The sequence below is a fragment of the Anoplopoma fimbria genome, chromosome 12, assembly GCF_027596085.1.
Source record: "Anoplopoma fimbria isolate UVic2021 breed Golden Eagle Sablefish chromosome 12, Afim_UVic_2022, whole genome shotgun sequence".
Lineage (NCBI taxonomy): Eukaryota > Metazoa > Chordata > Actinopteri > Perciformes > Anoplopomatidae > Anoplopoma > Anoplopoma fimbria.
Window position 1 is genome coordinate 9,527,406 of NC_072460.1, and position 24,281 is coordinate 9,551,686.

Below are 24,281 nucleotides of genomic sequence, written 5' to 3' on the forward strand. Positions count from 1 at the left end.
CAAAGTTTACTATATTCACAGTTGCGCACCACAGCAGCGTCATAGGCTATCTCCTTAGTAACACCTCGACTGCACAAGAAAAAAGTGTGGCAAAGGTGCATGGCTTTAAAGATATAGGCTGCAGCGCACAATAGTCATAAATGCAAAACCCTCCCTCCTCTGGAATCAATGCAGCCAGAGGCTATGTGTTATATGTTCTCTGAATTGGTTGTTTTGTAAAGGTGACCCTGCCAGTTTAAATAATTGTATTAGTACAATAACTTTATCTCAGGGGTCTTTTCAGTTCAGTATGTAGGCCTATACTGAATCGATTGAAGATATGCAGCTCAGTAAACATCTAAAGTGATGACATGGTTATTGATCAAAGGTTGTGTTGTTCTTCATGCTGATCATGTGGCCATTAGCCTACAACATATTTAGGCTCGTCTAATAAAGTTTGAATTCATGCCACATAATCATATTGGCGTAACATAAAAAAACAGCAGTGGCCTGCAACATGCACGCACGCAGTCACTTAAGTAATGTAGGACCGCGGAGCGCTGCAGCAGCTGTGACTGCAGGTTCCCGCTGTTCCCGAGGTGACTGCCGCCGCACAAACCAGGTCCCATTCGTAGTTCGTCCCTCAGTGCCGCCTCGTCAGATCCCAGACGCTCGTGTGTTTGCACGAGGGATCTGATCAAGCATCAGTGCAGGACGAGCAGAGGGAATGAGACGGGTTGGCCTCAGAGCTCTGCTTCACACTTTGGGCCGCTTAATTGGGATCCACCTGGCCACAGTCGGTTTTTTGTTTTTTTTACATAGTCTGCACCTCTTATCCTGACCAGAATTAGGATTTATTACTTATGACCTATAATATAGACATGATTTTCAGAACTTTCGGTTTGCCTTTTCTTATGGAAAAAAAGATAGATAGATAGATAGATAGATAGATAGATAGATAGATAGATAGATAGATAGATAGATAGATAGATAGATAGATAGATAGATAGATATTGATAAGCGTTGAAATAGATGAGTATTTGTCTTTTAATATTATTATAAACTATTTTAAAAGGTTATACACAAAGCACGGCCTCTGCTGGTTCGTTGCCTAAATGTCTTTTCAAATCTGACAATGTGCTTCCATGATATTCACCTGTCTCTACTTTGTGTCTCCCCTCCCGGGTTACGGCACCCATGACAACTTACACACGCACAAACACACGCACACACACACACACACACACACACGCCCCGCGCGCCCACAATTTACACACACACAGTCTGCCTTCCCGAGGGCCATTTCATGTAAGAAAAAACACTGTCCCAACTGAGAGGAAATTAATTTACTATTGTTTTAGATTCGATCCTCCACAGCCCTAAGTGAAAATCATATGCCATAAGAGGATTCAAAGTATGAGTATCTAAAGCATTTATTTATTGAAATAACTCCAATACATATAAAAAAAAATTAAAGGTTGGATATGTTAACATAAATAACGTAGCATTTTGTGAATACTTTTTAAATAAGATAATGATACGTAGGCCTAGCTCTTGCCTACATGTTAAAAAGATAATTCCCAATCTTTCGTTTTTTTCTCCCGAATAGGCTACAGCCCACACATAATTTTAACAAATCAAAAAACAGATTGGGGATAGTATCAATACACTTAAGTCGGGGATTCTTTTTAAGGCCTGCATTTTTTTTGATTATATACAATTTCAATATATTTTAACCTATTAGACCTATATCAAATAGGCCTACTGTGCTAACAAAACATAAAGCAGAACCTTAACAAACAATACGCACCAACCAAACCACGTCCACCTGCAAAATCACATAAAGAAAAAACATGATTTTAAACTAAGACACTTTTACATATCCCGAATCTTAACCAGCCTTTTATCTAATACTTAAGACATGTGGGCCATTTTGGTAGACACATTTTTTTTTTCATTTTTAATTTAGATTATTTGTCACATTTTGCAAAACAAGAGATACCGACAAAGTAGGCCTGCTAATAAAAACCAACAACACCATGACATCAGTTAAATAGGTTAAGATCACTATTCTACTATAGGCCATTAAAATAAATCAACGTACCTGAAGGTTATTATTACTCCAATCCAAATACCCAAGAATTATGTTGCTCCGAGCACCTGCCTGTTTATTATCAAACATGCCAAGAGAGTGACCCTCCATAAACAAAACAGCAACAATAAAAAAAAACTGAAAAATCGAGCGACTTTACAGTAGAATTGATAACAGCGGATGAGGTTATTGACTTTTCGGAGAAACAGGATTAACTGCATAGACAAGAGGAACACTGATTTGCATGCTGTTCAGGGAAGTGTGAGCCTTGCTGAGGGAGACCGAGAAGGAGGTGAAGCGTTTTTTTGCGCTGGGAGAGGAAGGGAGGCGGTAGCGCGGTTTGGGCGCACATAAGCGGGAAACCTTTTTTTTTTACCAGCTGGTGAATATGAAAAGTAATTTTGCTTATCTTCTCCTGTTGGCTAAGAGACAGACTAGTGTGAATAAAACACAATCCACAGACTACATGAAGAAGTATAGATATATGATCAGATTAAAAATAAAAATAAACTTTCCAATTCTATTAACTTGCAAAATGCTAAATTGCAAAAATGATTAAGGAACACAATTATATTGTTCCTTATATGTATTAAGTTGACACACAGGCGCACACCATCACACGCACACGTTGAAACATACGCAGCGAAAAGAGAGAGAACAATAATGAACTACATTTCCCAGAAGGGACTACACAGCAGCAGGGCCTTTTTGATTGGACAGCACCGGGATGTCGTCGTCGGCTCATACAAACAAACTAGCAACAGTTAGATCAATAGTCTGAGCCCCCGACACAATCATGCGAAGAAAAAAACTTTTCTAAACTGCTCGTGGACATTTTCGAGTCTCATTTAATTTACGAAAGCAACTCAATAGCCGCTAGAGGTAAGTTGTATCATTTAGGGTGAAAATAGTGAAGGGTTGGCTAACTGCTAAATTGCTAGTAGCGTTATATGCTAACGTGAGTGTTGAATGAGTCCAGTGACAACCAACAGCTGACTTTACCGTTACCATTGAAGTCATTGTCTTCGGTCTATCTAGAGCCATGCAATGGCACTGAAGTCGTGATTCAGACTGGGTTTATGTGTTGCCTTACTTTGCTTTAGGTAACGTTACTTCTTTTGATTGCGAGCCACCTGGCTACCGCTAGGCTAACTTAGCTACCTGTAGCTAAATTCTCTAAATTGAGTTTGGATTTTAAATCCCTCTTTACGTAGTGCTTTACCCATGCAGTGACTCTTCTTGCATGCGAGAATAACTATTTGTGTTTCTGTGTATGTAACGTGTGTGTGTTTACTGTTTATTTATTGGACTTATGGCGCCATCACGTGGTAACATTTGGGAAGTACACCAGTAGGCTGTGTGTCAAAACATTTATCAAGGAGATACAAGTGACAAGAAACTCAGTCAAGCTTTTACAAAAGTCATGATAATTGTATTTTTTTCTTGCGTAGGATGAATTTCTCTGAGGTTTTTAAGCAATCCAACCAACTCTGCCAAGTCTCCCCTGATGGGAAATATTTGGTAAGTGTTGTTTTTATTTTTTCATGCTAATATGTAGTTTTGTAATGCAATTAAATAATACTTAAAACTGATTTAATTTCCATGGTTAGGTTGCTAGCTACACGTATATAAAAAAAGGGAAGTGTGTTAGAAGTCTGGTTCTCTCTGACTTGTCTCTTTGGCTGTACTTGTCAGGCTACCTGTGTGCAGTACAGGCTGGTGGTGCGAGACGTGAGCACACTGCAGATCCTACAGCTCTACACCTGCCTGGACCAGATATCCCACATGGACTGGTCTTCTGACTCTCTCTTTATCCTCTGTGCTATGTACAAGAGGGGACTGGTACAGGTAAGCTAACAGAGGAGGACAGTCATTTGAGTATGTGACTCACCATGTAGTGTAAATGATAGGTGGTAGGTCTGTGAGGTTAATATTGTTACTGGTGATATGTTTAATTTCTTGTTATATTGAAATCCATCATTTTTTTTTTTTATGTAGTCTCGCCTATTTATTTTATTACCACTAAAACCATTGGGCAGTAAAAATAAGTAATATGATGGCATCTCTTTGGGCTCTAGGAGCTTGTGGTAATCATTTCCCATACATTTTGATTAACAATTTATGGATCAAACAATAAGCTAAGACATCTAAATGTAATTGAGAGAGAAATCAACAAGAAAAATGGTTAGTTGCAATTTAAGCAAAACACTAGATCAGTATTGATCGATGGCGCAATTTACTGTTTTTGTTTTGGCAGACATCTTTTTTGTTTGTTTTGTGTCATATAATTATCAAGTAACTTTGTAGAGACAGTGAAGAGGAAGAATGGAAAAACTAAATTATTGATGAATACTTTAAGGTATCATTTAGACACTTTAATTTAAACAACATGATTGGACTGTGCATCTGTGTGATGCACAGTCCAATCGTGTTTTGTCTTTAGTTTTTGTTGTTTTGTTTGGAAAATCCATAATTTCTTTGATGAGATGAAGTGCTCTCTGGATTTTATTTGCACAGGATGTATTGCATTGAACTATTAACAGGCCACTGTTCTCAATGCAAATTATTCACCACATTCTGTCTCAACAACTTTTAAACTCATGGTAAGAGATGCAAAAAAAATGTTTCCTCTTCAAAATAAGCATTCTGTTTCTTCACTGGTAGGGTTTTGAGTTTGAATAACTTCAAAAAGTGCAGTTAATTAAATCATAACCTGTTTTACATAATTTGAACAGTGACACTGATCATATTACACATTTTGTTTCCTCGGTACAAAGGCACATTTCATTTAATAAACCATATATATATATATATCTATATATATATATATATATATATATATATATATACAAATATAACTATATATTTTTATTCACTTACATCATGTCCTCTTTATTTTAGACGGCTCAAAATATAAAACAAATTATGTTAATGATTTATTGACCTCAATGGTTAATAGGGTTACTACTTTTGAATTAATATCTATAATTTTTTTATAAAATTGCATCCTTATCGAGAAACAGAGCTTGTAATAATTACTCTTTTCCTGAGCTGCAGTGGTAAAAACAAGTTTTGCATGTTAGTGTTATGACAGTTTCATGTGCATCACAAAGCAAGTAGCTTACCTTTGAAGGGGTATCCACCGCCAGTCTTTCATGGTTTCTGATGCTCAAGTATTTCTTACTGTTCGAAATCAAGTTAAGAGAGATGCAGGATGTGTGTGAGGGATGTCATCAGTGACGGCTGACTGCTGTCCTTCTGTCACTCTGTGTTTCTCTTCAGGTGTGGTCTCTTGAACAGCCAGACTGGCACTGTAAGATTGATGAGGGTTCAATAGGACTAGTCTCCTCGCGTTGGAGTCCAGACGGACGTCACATTCTCAACACCACTGAGTTCCATGTAAGTGTGATGTTGGTGCGTGCATGCATTCATGCACACGAAAGTGTGTTTATGCATATGGTTGTCTGGTTTCAACTGTTGCTGGCCCGCAAGGAAGGGGGACCTGAAAATAGCCAGACACCAGAGACTGTCTTGACCGCCACCGCCCACCTGCTGCATGTATTCAGCCTGATTTCATAGTTCCCCTCCTGTTAGCGTCCTGTCATACATGGGTCTCAAGTACCTCTGGAACATGGGTGCAATGTAGATATGCACTTCCAATATGTCTGGTATTTTCTTTGGCAGCAACTCCTATTAATGATGTTCTTAGTCACATCCACACTAATACGTTTTGGTTTTGAAACAGTGTTTTGAAAAGAAAGCATAAACAAAAGCGTTTAAAATAATCATTTCTGTCCATATAATAACATGCCTGAAAACTCATATCACATGACCATTCATATACCGAATGCATTTGCATTCGGTATATGAATGTGTACCGAATGCACCATGTACACAGGAAAGCAGATTGTCTGTTCTGCGGTTGCTTAGTTACAGAAAATACAAGTGTCTTGTTTAATACTTAAAGTCTTTCCCTGTCTTCCACAAGCATACACTAAAACAGGGAAACATTTTGTGGAAAAAAACATAGATGGCAAATGGGAAGTCTTCCCTGTTAATGTCAATAGGCCTCCTCAAAGTCGCAAGCTATGCCTTCAAACGTCTATTCCGTAGAGGCGTGACAAATCAGGGATGGACACATTGTGACTCCACTGATGAGAGCCAATCAAGATGTGAACATGGGTCTCTGCCCGTACAAACTAAAATGCAACCCTTGAGTTTTCCAACTAAAATGGCGTGAGCAGCGCCGGTGTAGTATGAAAGCTAAAACGTAGCAAAAGTAATGCATTTTAAAACGAAAACATATGAGTGTTGATGAATCTTTTGTGGATTGTTCCACAAATCTACTGCCATTGAGCAAAATAGTCATGTTTGGTCATGTTTCTCACATTTTGCGAAAACTTTAGTCTCAATGCAGTGATATAAAATCACAGGGCACACAATTTGGAGGCAAGCAAAGGACGATAAGGAGCTAAAATGTAACTTTACTTGAAATTTGGCTGGTAGTGTTTTTGACCAAAACGTCTGTGTACATCAATGAATCAATAATCTATTATTCCCAGACTGATACTAGATGTTGTAGGCTGATACTGATATTAGTAATATTAGCTTTGAAAAAAGTCTGATATTTCTGTACTTCAATTCTTCACTGTACACCAATATACTGTATCTGTGAAGAGCTAATGTTGGCCAGTAATCGGCATAGGCATGGTGGGATATATAGTTTATTTTTTGTTAATCGTGACCATAAGAATGATGTAGTACACTTTTTTTTTTTTTTTAAAGTATAATACATTCCTTGATAGTAGTTTGGAATTATTTTATACCACAGTATTGACCCTTCAATTTAACAAGGTACGCTTAATCAATTTTACCACCTGAGATATTTAATTTCATAACTTTAAATACTTGCGCAATGTGAAAGGCAATGTGACTATAATTCCTCCTGACAAAAAACAGGCCAATGAAGAAAAAGAGTCAGGAGATGTTGAGTGTTGTTTATAACAGTCTGCAGAACGAAACCCAGACTAATAAAGATGTGTTTAGTTCCATACGATGCCTCTTGACTCCTGGTTTGAATTCACTTCATCGTAAGCTTGTGTTGTAAGGAGTGAGAAGCTATAGCAGCTACCCTCTGTCTATCTGGAATATGATGGGGGCACCGTCTTGGGCTACATGTGTCATGCTGAACCTGACTCCAGGAATCATTGACAGGTGTTGTGGCCCAACACACAACTGTGTCTGGTCTGGAGAAGGGTGCAGGGAGTGCAAGTGTCTGTGGCATGTCTGCTTTGTGTCTGTCTGCATCTTTAAAAAATAGAATAGAATAAAATGGAGGCTCTTTCCCTAAGATATAGCATCTGCATAGAGCACTATAGGCATGTTCAAGTAATCAATATTAAAAGTTTTTTGTTTTTTTTAAATGACTCGTCATAAACAATTTGAACTGCTTCTGTGATTCGTTTTCTGAAACCATTATTCGATCATCAGTAAAATAATTGGGAGTTATTTGGACAATCGATTAATTGGTATTTTCAGCAAAAATGTCAGGCATTTAGTTGTTCACGTGTTTTGGAGTGTCAAAGCAAGCAGTTTGATGATTCTTGGCTGTGAAAAATAGTTTTCCGACTTATAGACTGAACGAATAATAGAGCAAATAAGTAGATGAATCGAAAATAATGGTTAGTTGTAGCCCTAATTCAGTATTCTCTAAAACACCTCTTTTAGATGTTTTGTGGAGCTTGTTTTGAGGTAATCCTGTACTGGTTCTGTCACTGGAAAATGATATACTAAGGTCACAGAACATTATTCAACCTATCGCAAGTAAAACCTTAAAGTCACACCAAAAACGGCAATAGAATTATGTTCAAGCAAGCCACCCAAAATCAATATTTCTGATCAAAAGCTATGAGAAAAACAATGTCAAGGCCTGACACATAGTATTGTGGACATATTATTTCTCATCTTTTATTCTAATGGCAAGATTTTTTAATAACTGATAGGTATTTTTTATGGTTTAATTCAAGCTTTTCATTGTAGTCCATGTCACAACATCCTCCCGCCTGTGCTGTTGTGTGTTCTTCAACTTGCTGCCCTTATCATCTGACTAAATATGAGCAGCAAGTTGACCACTGCTAAAAGTTACCGAGCATCCTTTAGTAGTCAAGTTTGAAAAACTAATTGAACAGAGGCAAATTAGTCACTGTTTACCACATTGCCAAGGGGTCCACTGAACTTACCTTCACCCCAGCCCAACATTTCATTAAGGCTGTGCCAGACGGGTGTTGGTGTCAGGTTTGAATTTCAGCCCCACTCATAAACAGGCTGCTATATTAACTTGTTTAGGGACAGCTGCCTGTGTGTGTGTGTGTGTGTGTGTGCGTGTGCGTGAGAATCTGCTTAGCTGGCTATGTGTCTGACTGTCCATTTGTAGCCGTTAGTGTGTTTTTCTTTTTAAACCCAAGCAGAATATTGTCAGATCTTTCTGATTGGCAGGTTTACAATAATTTATTAGCTCACAACTGACAGTGTAACAGTGGCAGAACGACAAAGGATATTGTGTCCCTAGTGCTAACAGGATGGCAGCCCTAGACGTATTACAAGTAAGGACCTCTTGTCCAGGCAGCTAGAAATGCTCTTTAGTTTTTCCTCAAAGGCCCCAAGTAAAAACTCCAAAGTGTTTTGAGGCAAACGTGTTGAAAATAAAGTTGTTTTCAAATGTCGGATGGCGCCATGTCCCTGATTTAATAGAGAGTGTCATTGCTAAACCCTAGACTGTGTATTGTGAGACTACTTCACGCAAGGGTGTCTCCTATTTGAATTCCCATAGTTTATCTTAGGACCTCACAAAATGCCACTCACACATCCCATGTTAATCCACCTTTACCAGCTGAGAGGTGATGAAGTGAGGGTGGAAAAACTCCAGCCAAGGACACCATTGAGCTTGACTTCTCTAATGGTTTTTTTACATTGTAGGGATTGGATTAGCAATAGCATTCTTGGCCAGTACTGCTGGAGCCTTGCTAGCATGTAGCATTGTTGGCAACAATGCTACTGGACTAAACTGCAATGTAGGCAGCTGCTGCAATGCAACACGGGACAATAGCTCACTCATACCTATGTGTGGGCTGCAAGAGGCTCCAGTTCCTTGGTAGAATCATGAGGCTGTAACAGGAGAAATGGGCTATATTGGTTTGAGATGGCTTCCTATGGGGAATGCCTGCAGTCTAATCCTCTGCTGACAGATAGGTCTATATGGCATCAGAAACACTTGCCCATTCTCTCTCACTCGCATAGACGAGCAACAAGAATGGCTGATAGATAGGTTTTATTCCAGGTTGCTGTCAGTAACTTTGGTCTCAAACTGATTGTGGTTCTGATGTTTCCTACAGGCTGCACTGTTGGTAATGTTCCCCAATTCACTGGTTTTCTTGTCATGAATACTTGCTTATAGATATTAATTGGATTTTGTGGTAGAAATTAGCTTTAATTGTCCCATTTGGGGGTGCTTCAGAAAATTGTCTTGGCACAACATGTTAATTTGTACAGCTCTTAATTACTGTTACAGTCTCAAAGGGTGCCTAATTATAAAACAATAATTTGCAGCCCCTCCACCCCTTTTTAAAAAAACACCCCATTTTTTAATGTGATAGAAACTATGGAACCATCTCCTAATGAGGAATCCTTGTACATTTAGTGATCAAAATTATAGAAAAATGTATTTGTCTGTAATTACAGCTGTAACTGATCACCAGTTGCAGTTATGCTAACCACGGCACATACTTGAATTTTTTACATCTCTGATGGATCAACAGCAGCTGTTGTATTTGGGTTTAGCCTTTTCATGCCACCCTCAAGTCCCTAGCCCCTATCCCCAAGCTACTGCTCACCTTTGGTGAGGATCCTTCATCTAAAGTGTAGCTTTACCAACTAAGGATCTTATTGCATAGCACCCCACATGGAAAAGCATATCCCACCTATTTTCTTCTTGCTACCCATCCTCCACCCAGTTTAAAGTTACACTGCCTTTCGGGTCTTGATCTCCACTCATCCCCTATGTGGTGGGTTCAAGGCATCTAAGAAGTATAAGTGTGTTTGAGCAATGTTGATACTGGTTGCCATGGCACCATGTCTGAGGGGATGTCCAGGAAGCGTGCAGTGCGGTGTTATTACAGGGTCTACCCAGCTGGATGTCTTGACCAAACAGGAGAGTCGACACTTCAGCCCAGTTAGGTGACAGACTTTGCGCGGTTCAAATATCTGTCTGGACACTATGATGAAAGCCCTGTCACTTCAGTCACTTCAGTAGTTTTAGCTTTGCACATTCTCTAATGCAACATATAGCATTAAGGGTAGGCTCAAATTTGAATTGACAAAATATTTTTTTAATTATTTATTATGTTATTTTATTTATATTTTTATGTTATGTTATGTGTATACAAAGATTCCTCCAGAGTCTTACACAACTTTTGTGTTTTGGTTAAACATTTTCACACGATCAAAACATGATCCGACAGGGCTTAATGCACCCACATATATTGGCTCACTGTAAGCTGTAAAGGAAGGTATGAGTGCCATGCATTTAACACCCTTAATGTTCCAGTGTTGTGCTTACATGCCCTTGATACTTGATGTTAGTAATGACCACTGTACTCTGTACGTGTCATATTAAGGTGTATGTAAATGTCATTCTTGTCCTTTTATTGTTAATAGTGGGATTGCTGCTTTCTCTGAACACCTTAACACCAATGCAAGGTTACAGTAGTACAGACCACAGTTTCTCTAACGGTGTCCTAAATACTCTTGTGCTCCTTGTTTCTTGAAGGGCAAGATGCAACATATCATACTGGTCCTAGAGTCAAATATTCTTCACTGTTGGCTGAGTGCCAACAATCTTGTTGAAGTGCTTGGTATTTGAGTGTCTGCTGTCAAAACTGAGCATTAGCACATGGTCTTTGTTATGCCGACTTGTAGCCAGATAGTTATTCTTTGGCACTGCTTCACATTTGTGGGAATGTACACAACCTGCTGGCTGGGCAACTTGCTTTCATTTGTGATACTTGTCTAACATTACATTAATGGACTGATCCTATATGTGTCAAGATGTTTTTGGATCTGTTAATTTAATATTTGCTCAAGGCCTTAAGTTAATGGGTATAATCTCTTTCGATCCCTGTCAGTTACTGCAACCCTTACACATATGTGTTCCTTCCCTGTGGAAATACACTTCACACACTCGGGGCCCAACAGGGCCATCCATCTAATGATGGAGGGATACCATGTCAGTGTCTCATATCCCTCACAGAGATTTATCATAGACCTCTTCAAAGACATAAGGCACTCTGTCCACAGTGGTTAAAGGGCATGGTGGACCATACAAACCTGGACTGTATACTGGATCTGTCCTGCTGATGGACACGTCTTTGGGTGTAGAGGAGCACTTGGAGGCATCAATAGGCTAATGGCCTGGTTATTGAGCTCTTATTAGGTCGCTGTTGACACCCAGTCACCATAGACAATAATTATTAGATCACAGCCACAGTTAAGAATCTCTTACCCAAGGCTAGCAGGCGAATTGATCTTGTTTAGAATAGTAGAAGTGTAGTAGAGAGGGTATCTGGTCCAAATCATCAAGCAGTCCTTAAAGTTGATTGTAAAGTCACCTTTTGCTGCAACGCCCCATCTCGATTCCAAGATGTTTCTTTTACATTTGTTATTTTGAACTAAACTCAACAGATTTATCAGAATGGCTGATATTGTTGTCTGATTTTAGCTTATCACAGATACTGCTATTACTCTTAGTCATCAACATTATACAGTATATGATATGGCATCAAAAGTCCAGTATATCTCAGGCACTAACTTGGATGTATGTATGCCCTCTGCGCTGCCTGACAGTATGGGGGGCTTGTCATACTTTCACTTGCGAGATAATCCACAGTGATTTTTCCCTCTTTCCTCTGGTGCCTTGACAGCTGAGAGTCACCGTCTGGTCCCTGTGCACCAAAGCTGTGTCTTACATCAAGTATCCCAAAGCATGTCAGAAAGGTCAGTATGAGAATTATATTGCTTTATAAAAAAAAAAATTGTGACTTATGAGTGGATATGTATAACCAGAAGTACCTGAGAGCAGGGACGATGGTCTGATTGCCTCAGCATGCCCTGCGAATCACATGCCATTCTTTCACCTTGTGGCGCGACCCTGGGTATGAGGCCAAACTATGGTCCTCTTCGCTGACAGCTGTGGCCTTCTTCAGTAAATGGGGCATGCTCCTCATAACAGGCCTGTCAGCAACTTGGGGAAAAATGATTGTCCATGACTCTCCCCATTTTCAGCATGCAATACTATGTCCCTCTGCGACCAGTGTATCATCTAAACATTCATATAAATAATATGGCCATGACGGTCACATACCACCAACCTGATGGTTCCAAAGTGTTAGATAATTACATTGGATGAAATAAACAGGAAGCCACAAGGTTACATTTTCAGTTATCAGAAATAGATAATTGGCTTTTTTCTAACCAATATATACAGATGTTTTTTTTATCAAAGTTGAAAATATGTTTTATTGCGTTATTGTATTCATTTATTCCTTGCTGCTGCGCTTACTTATAAATGTTATTATTTGATACATCCATTGTATGGACTATACAGTACTAACTTGAACTTTTTAAGTTAACACCTAACTAATGCATATCTTTTTTTTTTTTCTAGTTGGTGATTTTTGCATTTTTTGTTACAGTGTAATTGTCATTGTGAGGTCTCATACTTCTAATGAAATACCATAGCTGGTTTGATAAAAGCTTTCTCCCATCATCATTCACCCACAGGTATAGATTTCAGCAGAGATGGCTGCTACATGGCCTTGGCTGAACGCCGGGACTGTAAAGACTATGTCAGTGTATTTGTGTGTGACGACTGGCATTTACTCAGGGTAAGTAAGTATTTTACTTGAGTTTTATGACCAGGATTATACATTTGACATTTGAGTAAGCTAAGTAAGCAACTGTGAAGAAATCGAAATGTAGGTGACCTAAAGGATGCATGGTCAGAATACTACACTTCACTGTCACATAGAATCCAAATATTCATTCATTGAAAAAGTATTCATAGAAACTTTCATTGAAGTTTTAAGACATTAAAATGATTGATTTTTTAAGTTATTCCTTTTCTCTAGGAAAAATGTATAAATAGAAAAGTAATTTTTTTTTAATGTGTAGTGTAAATTGATTTGATTCAACTTGACTCTGTCACAGCATTTTGAGACTGAGACACAGGACCTGGCAGGGTTGGAGTGGTCTCCCAATGGCTGTGTGCTGGCAGTGTGGGATAGCTGCCTGGAGGTGAGTCCTTTGCTTTACAGATTTAAGATTTCCCAATAGAGAATAGGATAGATTAACCACCTTGCTATTGTCGCATTTAGATCATGTCGCAGGTTCTACGATCAATCAGCCACCACGGAGCCAGGCTTACACACACTGGGCCCGGCAGCTAACCACAGTGTTTGCTGCGTCCTGTCTGAACAGCTCAATTTGTCCATAAAACAACCTAGGCCATACACTTAAATTTACCTATAGGTCGACGTGCTAAACGGGTAAAAAATGTAGCTCTGAAAAAAAAAGAAAAGCAGGTGTCTGAAACTCCAAAGTTGCCTACCATAGCTTTAAACTTTGTTAAAAAAATATACAGAGGCTACTGTTTCACAATAAGCCAAACAAGCTAGCTAAGAATGGTCAGTTGAGAGTTTAGCAAGTAGACAACCACATTTTTAACAGTTTGACTTTTGAGGTTTGTATTGATATGTTTGACATCATACTTCCGATATAAAAATAGATCCAAGATAAAATAAAAGGATACTTTGTTGATCTCTTTACATTAGTACAAGAAGAAGATATGAAAGAGATATGAAACGGTAGTATAAAGTATAAAGGAACTGGTATGGAAAAAAGTCACAATACAATATACCCTAAATCTCCCACATGCAGCATTAGAAATGTTGACAGATGTTGTAAATGTTCTTCTATTTATTGCTAGCAACAGAAAAATTCAGTTAAATCTGATTTACAGAACTGTATGTATATATATATATATATATATATATATATATATATATATATATATATATATATATATATATATATATATATATATATATATATATATATATATATATGTGTGTATATATATATATATATATATATATATATATATTTATTTATTTAAATAAATCAAAAGGTTATAGTGTTTTTTGAAGGAATCCCCTGTTATTCTGAGGCACCATTATTGTATTGTTAAAGTACAATTGACTGCGCCTAGTGGGGACATAAACAGAAGAAATAAATAGTACTATTGTTTCATGTGTGTCTGTATCATCCCCACAGTACAAGGTGTTGCTGTATTCTTTGGATGGGCGGTTGCTGTCAACCTACAGTGCCTATGAGTGGTCGCTGGGTGTCAAGTCTGTGACCTGGAGCCCCAGCAGCCAGTTCTTGGCCATTGGCAGCTATGATGAAAAGGTATGGACAAACTCTTGATTGCTTATGACATTGAACAATAAGATCACATTATAGCTATAAATGACAAAACTTACAACTAATTATTTTAAAGCTATGTGTCTTAAAATAGTACTCCACTGATATGGCATTGCACTAACACTGCTCTACCATTATCAGACCCACAATGGACAGTTTTGAAAAGAAAGGAACACTTTTTATTTTGCTAATTCTTCTACTTTGTCAAAACCGGTCACCTAAATTACCCACAATGCATCGTGACCATGGACAGTTTAGTCAGAGATTCAGATGTGCCATGCTAGTAGCTAATGTAGCCAAAGCTGCTGTCCTCAAGCAGAGATGAGGAACGGGATACAGAGGTCACTTCTCTCTTATTCCAAACCCATATACAGCAGGTAAAATAAGTATTGAACACGTCACCATTTTTCTCAGTGAATATATTTCTAAAGCCTTTGTTGGTAATGACAGCTTCAAGACGCCTCCTGTATGGAGAAACTAGTCGCATGCATTGCTCAGGTGTGACTTTGGCCCATTCTTCCACACAAACAGTCTTCAAATCTTGAAGGTTCCGTGGGCCTCTTCTATGAACTCTGATCTTTAGTTCTTTCCATAGATTTTCTATTGGATTCAAGTCAGGTGATTGGCTGGGCCATTCTAGCAGCTTTATTTTCTTTCTCTGAAACCAATGGAGAGTTTCCTTGGCTGTGTTTTGGATCATTGTCTTGCTGAAATGTCCACCCTCGTTTCATCTTCATCATCCTGGTAGATGGCAGCAGATTTTTAACAAGAATGTCTCGGTACATTTTTCCATTCATCCTTCCTTCAATTATATGAAGTTTTACAGTGCCGTATGCTGAAAAACAGCCCCACACCATGATGTTCCCACCTCCAAACTTCACTGTTGGTATGGTGTTTTTGGGGTGATGTGCAGTGCCATTTGACCTCCAAACATGGTGTGTATTATGGCGTCCAAAGAGTTCAATGTTGGTCTCATCTGACCAGACTATATTCTCCCAGTATTTCACAGGCTTGTCTTGATGTTGTGCAGCAAACTTTAAACGAGCTTCAACATGCTTTTTCTCCAGCAATGGAGTCTTGCGTGGTGAGCGTCCACGGTGGTTGAGTGCATTACTTATTGTTTTCTTTGAAACAATTGTACCTGCTGATTCCAGGTCTTTCTGAAGCTCTCCACAAGTGGTCCTTGGCTGTTCTGATAATTCTTTCCACTCCTCTGTCAGAAATCTTGCGAGGAGCACCTGGTCGTGGCTGGTTTATGGTGAAATTATCTTCTTTCCACTTCCTGATTATGGCCCCAACAGTGCTCACTGGAACATTCAGAAGTTTAGAAATCCTTCTGTAACCAATGCCATCAGTATGTTTTGCAACAATAAGGTTGCGAAGGTCTTGAGAGAGCTCTTTGCTTTTACCCATCATGAGATGCTTCTTGTGTGACACCTTGGTAATGAGACACCTTTTTATAGGCCATCAGTTGGGACTGAACCAGCTGATATTAATTTGCACTGACAAGGGGCAGGATTGCTTTCTAATTACTGATAGATTTCAGCTGGTGTCTTGGCTTTCCATGCCTTTTTGCACCTCCCTTTCTTCATGTGTTCAATACTTTTTCCCTGTGTCATTCCATTTTATTACACATAACTTAATTTCTGAACTTATTTGTTTGGTTTTCTTTTCATGTATGGATTACTTGGGTTGTTACCGACATCTGGTGAAAATGTCATGTCAATAGCACCGTTAGAAATATATTTACAGAGAAAAATGGTGACATGTTCAATACTTATTTTACCCGCTGTGTATATATAATTTTTTTTCACCCTTGAAGTCCTCAGCCGTAATCAAAGAGTGATGAAACTTGAAGCAATTTATCAGGCTCTGCGCAGCTACATCTTGATACACAAAAGGCTTTATACAACTCTTTTCATATATGCAGTTGTGACCTGTAATCAGTCAGATATGATTTGACATAATCATATATTATGATCTGTTGTGTTATCAATATCAGTACAAAGTAAATGACAAGACTTTATTACCCTCATGTCAGGTGCGCATCCTCAATCATATCACGTGGAAGAAAATCACACAGTTTGAGCACCCAGCATCCATCAACAACACAAAAGCAGTGAGTATTTTTCAGCCTTCACGATGAGCCTTGAATGTATTGCAGTTTAATATGAACTGTTTGTTGTGTTTCAAGTTTGTTTATAAGGAAGTGGAGAAAAGGACAGCTGTTGGCAGTGACGACTTATCACTACACAACATCACAATTGGCACCACCCTGTTCAACACCCAGAGCAAATGTATGTCATCTTTTAAAAGCAGTAATTGATTAAAACTACTGACGTCAATTAACCAATTTTGTCAATCTACAAACTACAATTTTTTTTTGTGCTTGACCACTCCAGACGAGATCTGCCCATCGCCAGTCCAAATTCCTGTAGTCAAACCAGACCCAGACCGAGCCAACCCCAAGATTGGTGTCTCTACTTTGGCATTCAGTTCAGACAGTCGCTATCTAGCCACCAAAAATGGTAAAACTTCACAGCTGTTTACTTTTACTGTCATTGGTAACCCAAGTGGGTTCCCGCAGACCCTTAAAAAGTGTTAAAAGGCATTGAAAGCATCTAAAAATAATGATTTAATGGTTGTATATGTCAAAAAGCAATTTTTCTTTGTTAAGACATTGGAATGTTAAGACATGGGAAGTAGGGTTTTATGAATCGCAATTTAAAGTTACTTAGCAAACTTTTAACTGATTATGAAACTGTCTCAATTTATAACTGATGCATCTATAGACCTGCATAAGTAAACGAGACCATTAGACCACCATTCAGCCATTGGTGGCTGTAGGAAGTGTATACTGTATTACATGTAAATAACAGTTTTTACATTTTTGCTCTTCAATTTTCATGTTAACTTATTTTTGCTGCAATGCTAGTGTTTCATAGCTCTATAAACATCTGTGCTTCTTTGACCGTAGACAACATGGCCAGTGTTGTCTGGGTGTGGGACATGCAGAAGATGAGCCTGGTGGCTGTGCTTGAGCAAACATCGGCTGTGCGTTGCTTTCAGTGGGACCCCGACGCCCCCGGCTGGCACTGTGTACAGGCAACACCAAGCTCTATCTCTGGTCCCCGGCAGGCTGCGTTTCCGTCCAAGTCCCCACTGAAGGTAACGAACACGGCCACTAAGTGTTGAAACTGTCAAGCAGCTGGAATACACAGCTATATTATTGTGTTCTCAGATAAAGAAGAGGGCCAATGCACTCTAATGTCTCTCTATAATGACTAACCCTAACCTAGATGCTTAAGGCAACTTCTGCATGTTGGCAGCAAGAGGTCAAACCTGGGACACATGTTGTATGACAGTACATGATTCTATTGATATGCGTGCAAGATCAAGGTTAAGCTGCAGTGTGTAGGCCCTGGCGACATCTAGCGATGAGGTTGCAGATTGAAACCAACTGAATCTTTTCCTGTGTGCCAAGACTGGCCAACGTGAAAATGCGAATAGAATTGAAATGAAAACAGAAGAATGCTTTACCTTTTTTGAGATGCTCATCTGTGGTGCTGCAATTAATTTTGATTAAGCCTAAAAAAAGGGGGTGTTTTACTGAGAAGTAAGAAACAACAGAAAGAAAGAAAAAAGCCATAGCACCAATTCAGAATCAATAGAACTTTTTAGGGCTGACAAACTGAACAAAGTTCAATGTGGATTCTTATGCACAATGATTTATTTTACCTCCATTTTGTGTATGTTTAGATGTGTAGTCATAACACTTGCCCCTCTCTCTATTCTGCCAGGTGGTTTACTGGTCCAGTCACTAAACTGGCACTGCAGTGGAGACTCTCTGATCCTGCTCGGGAAGGAGCAGCTGTGTTTGTGCTACATGGACACCGACCAGGAGGACAAGTAAATAACATAAAAGCACAGGACCTCGACCTGTAATAATAAATAACTTGATTACAGGTTGAGCCTGTTTGGCAATACACAATTGTCTGAGAATGTGTTAAGGTGACAACAAAAAGAGTAGCGAGAACACTGAAATTCTCAACTTTCACATGCTGAATTGTAGCTTCTCGCCCAGTTTTTAAGGCCCTCAGGGATGGTTGCTGGGATGGTCCTTTTCTCTTTAAGTTGAAAACATTTCTCCTGAGCGACGGACGAATGGATACATTTTTTTGAATTACCAAATGCGTACTGAAAGACTAGTTTCGAACACTGTGAGAAGATAGAGGTTTACAAAGTTGTATAGATTTCACTGTACTTGAGTATTTTGTATGTGTTTTATCCTGAAATTGTGTTATTATTTTGAATAAATTTTGTCATAAATAACACCTTAAGGTGAGTTGCTAAAGTTTGTACATCTAAATCTTTCAGTTTATCAAAAAAGTTTGTGTACTTGGCCCAGGCTGTTCTAAATGTGTAAGAGCTGCATTAATTGGCCATGAAGCATCATCTGTCTGTATGATGTCCTATTTCTAAAAGCTTGAATTGTACAGACACTTGAACTGTCTTAATCACTTTGTTGATGTCCTTGACCGTTTAAATATAATGTAAATGCACTTTTTAACAATGAGCAGAGCCGAGGACCTGACAAGAACATGTAGGCATTTATTATTCTCCATTGTGGCTACTGTGCTACAAATATCTAGAGCAATAAGTCCAGCCTTTGTATAGCCTCCACATGATTGCATTATCGAGTTGCTAATCTCTTGTTAAAATCTCAATTAAAATATTCACAACTGGCAATTAAATATTTTTTTTCCAGAAGCATTCTTGAGTTCACTGCATCAAAATAACAGCAGATAAATAAAACCCAAATAGTATTTACAAATCTATTTGAAGATATTCCTTCAAAAAGCATCTGTCATGCAAACTCAACGTGCAGGAAACATGCAAAAGTAAAGACCAGAAAATGGCATTTTGTGTCACAATTATTCATTGGCATTGTTGAGCATTAAAAACTTTGGTAGTACAACAATTATATTATAGTATGCAATTTAAGAAAAAAAAAAAAAAAAACTGTTCACAAGATACATACAGACAGTATGTGGTTAATGTAAAGCTTTGTCTGCATGAATTTCATTTAGTAACCCATAGATTATTCCCACTGCAAAGAGTGATGCAGCTGAGTGCAAATGTCAAATGAATGCAAGACATTTAAGGTAACTTACTAACAAACATAACAACAGTTCATGTTGCATAAAACATCTGTAACACACAACATTTAGCTTTAGAAGCTAATGCAGCTCCCCATGTGGTACGTGAGATCGATACTCTGAGCAAAGACATGAATAGACAAATTTAAGCATTGAGACTGAGAACACTGGCCAATAAGAGAGGAGAGTCACAACATGTAGTTTATCATCTCCACCGAACAATTTTCATTGACAATCGAGTGCATTATAGCTGTTATTTTTTCATAAGTAACACAGTTGAGCTCGGAGCCCAGATCCTGAAACAGTTTTCCTGTTGGTAACATTTTTTATAATATTCATGTAAAATGACCTTGAAACTGAATCCCTCCATCCATCAGCGGCTATTTCATTCAGCGAAGCTACCCTATGGCCCTGTGATCTGAATAATGCAATCCTTCATTTCCAACCATATTAAAGTAGCAATTATGGAAAATACTCTTGGCTGGTGTTTTAGTTTCACTGTATTTATCACTGCTCTACTCCCGGCAGTTTTTTTTCTGCTTTAGAAACAAACTCAAACAAAGCACATCCCTGAAATAACGCCCCTCGACCAGAATCTAACTTCACATTGTTTTTGACAGTCTGTCATTTAAAAGTTAAACAATGAGCATGAGACTACAAAAGCTCAATCTAGAATAAGTACAGAAGTGATACATTGATGTGCTCTCTCCTTTCTCTCAAACTTATGTCACATGTGCACACACTCCTGCAGGCTTTGGTGGATATGGCAGATCTACGAGCAACTCTTTGAAGGAAAAAACAACAAAAAACAGACAATTCATGCAGAGCTGCGAGTTATTTACCAAGAGAAGCTGACCACTTGTCTGTAACACCAATTGAAGGAGTTTTGGACATCTCATGGGCTCAACTTACACACACAGATTGCGCATTACACCGTAGTAGAGCGACAGCTTCCCTCAGGCAGCGCAGTGTAACAAAGACACATGGGTTGAACTCTGTTGTAATTTAGAGAAACTGTTGATTTTAGAAGCCAATCTTGCCACGGGTTATGGAGTAGCCCAACTTGGCCTCATTGTTGATGAAGGACATGATGCCTAGATAGGTCTCGATGAGCAGGGGTCTCTCCAGGATCAGGACACCGTTAGCCCGACCGGGGATGGGGTGCTCCTTATAGGCTTTCTTCACTGCCTGCACCAGCTGGGTCCTGAAGTTGTCCATCTTGGTAAGTAAAAGAAAAAGAACATGAAACCAAAACACCCCTTGAAAGACTTCCAATCAATTATGTTAGTTTATATCTATTGTAACACGCAATGTCTAGAATGAAAGCAACATCTTCTGGAGCTCCTCTCAAGTGTGGAATAATGGATATACTTGAGAGCTGGAATATTGTTGTCGTTGCCTTGCCAACAAGAAAAACAACAACTTTGCAAAATATCTGTTCATAAACAAAGTCATGCCTACACTGTTTTTATGTTATATGAATAACTGGCTTTCTCTCAAGGGTGACTTTTATTTTCAATTAGTCAGTCTATTGTTCTCAGTTGGACTGTGACTGCTAGAGCAGTTTGTTTGTTTGTTTTTTACCATTGTTGTTTTGTCAAATAAGCAGGAGGCCAACAAAAAAAAACTAAACATGTACAAGTACCTTATTTACCTTTTATTAAGCTTCAAATCTTCTGATGTTTTTAAAATGTTAAATAATAATGAGATGATGACTCAAAATTAATTTTAGTCTAATTGAATTAGAGACATTATACCTGGCAGAGAGAGGCCACCTTCTCATCAGCGTGGGCCATGGGGTGCTCTGTGAGGGTGGCGTAGGGCATGTCTGTAGACCAGGGGTTCCAGCGATTTAAGAACGAGGCCCGAGGACGTTTGTCCCACTGGACACGAATCCCGTAGCCCTCTCTCCTGTTGGAAAGCACAAGGATGTAAGAGCTGTTGGGATTTTAAGGATCAGCCAGATACCAAGTCACCAAGCTGAGCCATGTATGTTTAGAGAGAGAGCCCATTTAAAAAAATCTGAATTCATCCGGCTTTTAATCTCTATAATTTATTAAATTTAAAATAAATCAAGCATACTATTACTAACTTAACAACAAAAAATTACAATAACACTACCAACAAAAAATAACTTGAACCTTCAAACTCTAAGCTGTTTCAAAGATTACTCTCCTATTTTTACACTGGCATTAATATACCTAATCTAAATACTTATTTGCTGTTGTCAGACTAAAACAGGCTGGCATACTTGTTAAGGGATTTGGGTGGGAACTCAAACTCGCCCACTGAGATGGTGTCTACAGCGTTGAGAGAGATCCTGACGACCTGCTGACACAACAGGTTGATGAAGTCGTACTTGCACACCAGAAGCGACCTGTCCAGGCGACCAAAAAACGTCAAATTGTGTTGACATACAATGTCAAATGTCATATTGTGTTTATATTTCCTGCAACATTTGGATCAACAAAGTATACTTTTTGACTTACCTATCAGTTATAAGCACAAGTCTCTCCCTCTCATTGTTCCAGTGGTCAACTCTGCAGAAGATCGACACAAAATTGACAAATTGGCCAGCTGGTTTTTGACAGTTGTAAAGCACAATTCGAAACTTGGCCTACAACATTTTTGCAAGGTTAAAAAAAGATAAATGTATACAGTACCAGTCAAAAGTTTGGACACACCTTCTCATTCAATGGTTTTCTTTATTTTTATTTTTTCTACATTGTAGATTAATATTGAAGACATCCAAACTATGAAGGAACACATATGGAATTATGTGGTAAACAAACAAATGCTCAACAAACCAGAATATGTTTTAGATTTTCGATTCTTCAAAGTAGCTGAATGAGAAGGTGTGTCCAAACTTTTGACTGGTGCTGTAAATCTACAAGATAATCAGGGAAAATGACCAAATCTTTGGCTCCCATTTACTATCATTTAACATTTAAATACGGATGAGCAGCTAGAGTGAAAACAAGATCCTTAAAATCTGACAGCTCACTGTAAAAAAAAAACATTTCTCTGCGGGTTTAACAAATCTACAGATGATGGGTCTGAAAGTATGTTTCCCCATGTTTCAGGCTGATAATAAACCAGTGAAATGCTGCTGGGATACTTACTCTGCCAGCAGCCAGACGCTGAGCACCTCTCCATCCTCAGAAGGGAGTGCCACAGTCCTGATGTCGTTCACAGCCTGCTCAATGGTGCCTGGCTGAGATCAGCATCACACAACAGGAGACATCAGCATCACCCATCTCTCCCACTGAATAGCTTTGACAATGCACTGCTATTCAAGCAGGGCTCTGTCAGTGGTCCCATTTATTCATCACAATTATTGTTCAAGAGCATGAGTGTATTGAAAAGGGCTACTTTGACATACAGTATAATTGAAAGCAAATCAAATCGGTTGTGGCGTCGACTCACTTACCCTGAACACGAAATAGTCCTTCACTTTTGCTTGCATGGTGGGGTTGTGCACATGGAAGGGCGTCAGCGTTTGTAACGGGGGGCAGCAGGCCACGGAGGCTCCGTGTCCGAAGCTCCGTCCGGCCTCCGGCGGCGTGAAGGCAACCTCGACCCCCTCCTCGGTGTCTGCGTGGTGGAGAATCGCAACGCCCGGACTCTGCGGCTCCAGCGTGTCGTTGAGCTGAAGCATGGTGCGACGAGCGATGTTCGGGGAGCAGTCCCTGACAATGCGGGGCAGAGCTTAGATCAGACCACGTCGTGTCGGAGGTGCAGACTCACCCATCGCTCACGGACACTGTTTTGATTGTGAGTGCTACGAGGAAGCAGTGCCTGTTTGCTTCACTTCCCCCTTCATTTCCTTCCTCTTAAAGGGGCACACTGTTCTGACGGTGCTCGTTACAGAAACAGGTGTTTTGAGTGGATGACAACCCTTTTCTTAAGGGTCAGTTCTATGAGGACTAAATAAGAGACTAAATAATCTGAATTGACCGGTTGTCACTCTGATTTCACACATCCTATTAACCTATGATTGTGTGGTTATGACGTCTTCATGTTTAGTCGTACACCCTCAGCCTGCTTAAGTGTTTTTATTGGCTCATGTCCAGTTTAAGCTAGAAGGGTTTAATAATAGTGTTGGGATCTGACAGGAGCAGGCTTGGTAATTAGTAAGTATAAAACATGTAATTATGTATCATAATCAATAGGATTATGAACGTATATTAATAATAAAGGAGCACCACCCAGGGGATCACGGACCAAATACTAAACAGTGAATGAAGTCTCAAAATTAGTGTTCACTCAAAATGTCAGTAGTTAAGGTACTATTCTACATTCATAGAGTAATCATTCTGTCTGTATTTATACGATTTGTTTTAGTTATTGTGGATTTTTTATTTTTCTTACTTGCTTATTTAAAATACTTGTTTGTTTTTTCTACTATGTACGTTGTTTGCACTATATCTATGCTGCTGTAATCCTGTAAATTTCCCCGCTGCGGGACTAATAAAGGATTATCTTATTTTATCTTATCTTAACAGTGAAGGGTTGAC

At 38.9% G+C, this 24,281-nt stretch overlaps 2 protein-coding genes across 2 annotated transcripts; one reads left to right on the forward strand and one right to left on the reverse strand.

The window, feature by feature from the left end:
* The first annotated feature begins 2,766 nt into the window (after window positions 1-2,766).
* wrap73 (WD repeat containing, antisense to TP73) lies at window positions 2,767-18,851 on the forward strand. The gene is given in 14 exon segments (XM_054608412.1): window positions 2,767-2,953; window positions 3,523-3,592; window positions 3,767-3,919; window positions 5,354-5,470; window positions 12,046-12,118; window positions 12,905-13,008; window positions 13,331-13,417; window positions 14,456-14,590; window positions 16,647-16,724; window positions 16,800-16,902; window positions 17,008-17,133; window positions 17,583-17,684; window positions 17,687-17,773; window positions 18,406-18,851. Coding segments are annotated over 13 exon segments (1,347 nt in total). The 5' UTR covers window positions 2,767-2,953; window position 3,523; the 3' UTR covers window positions 18,519-18,851.
* A 127-nt stretch (window positions 18,852-18,978) lies between these two features.
* tprg1l (tumor protein p63 regulated 1-like) lies at window positions 18,979-23,580 on the reverse strand. Its single transcript, XM_054608413.1, has 6 exons — window positions 23,195-23,580; window positions 22,887-22,978; window positions 22,254-22,304; window positions 22,016-22,141; window positions 21,522-21,675; window positions 18,979-20,982 (listed from the first exon to the last, which is right to left on the reverse strand). The coding sequence occupies exons 1-6, from the start codon at window positions 23,420-23,422 to the stop codon at window positions 20,788-20,790; spliced, it is 846 nt and encodes a 281-aa protein (XP_054464388.1). The 5' UTR covers window positions 23,423-23,580; the 3' UTR covers window positions 18,979-20,787.
* Window positions 23,581-24,281: the final 701 nt, after the last annotated feature.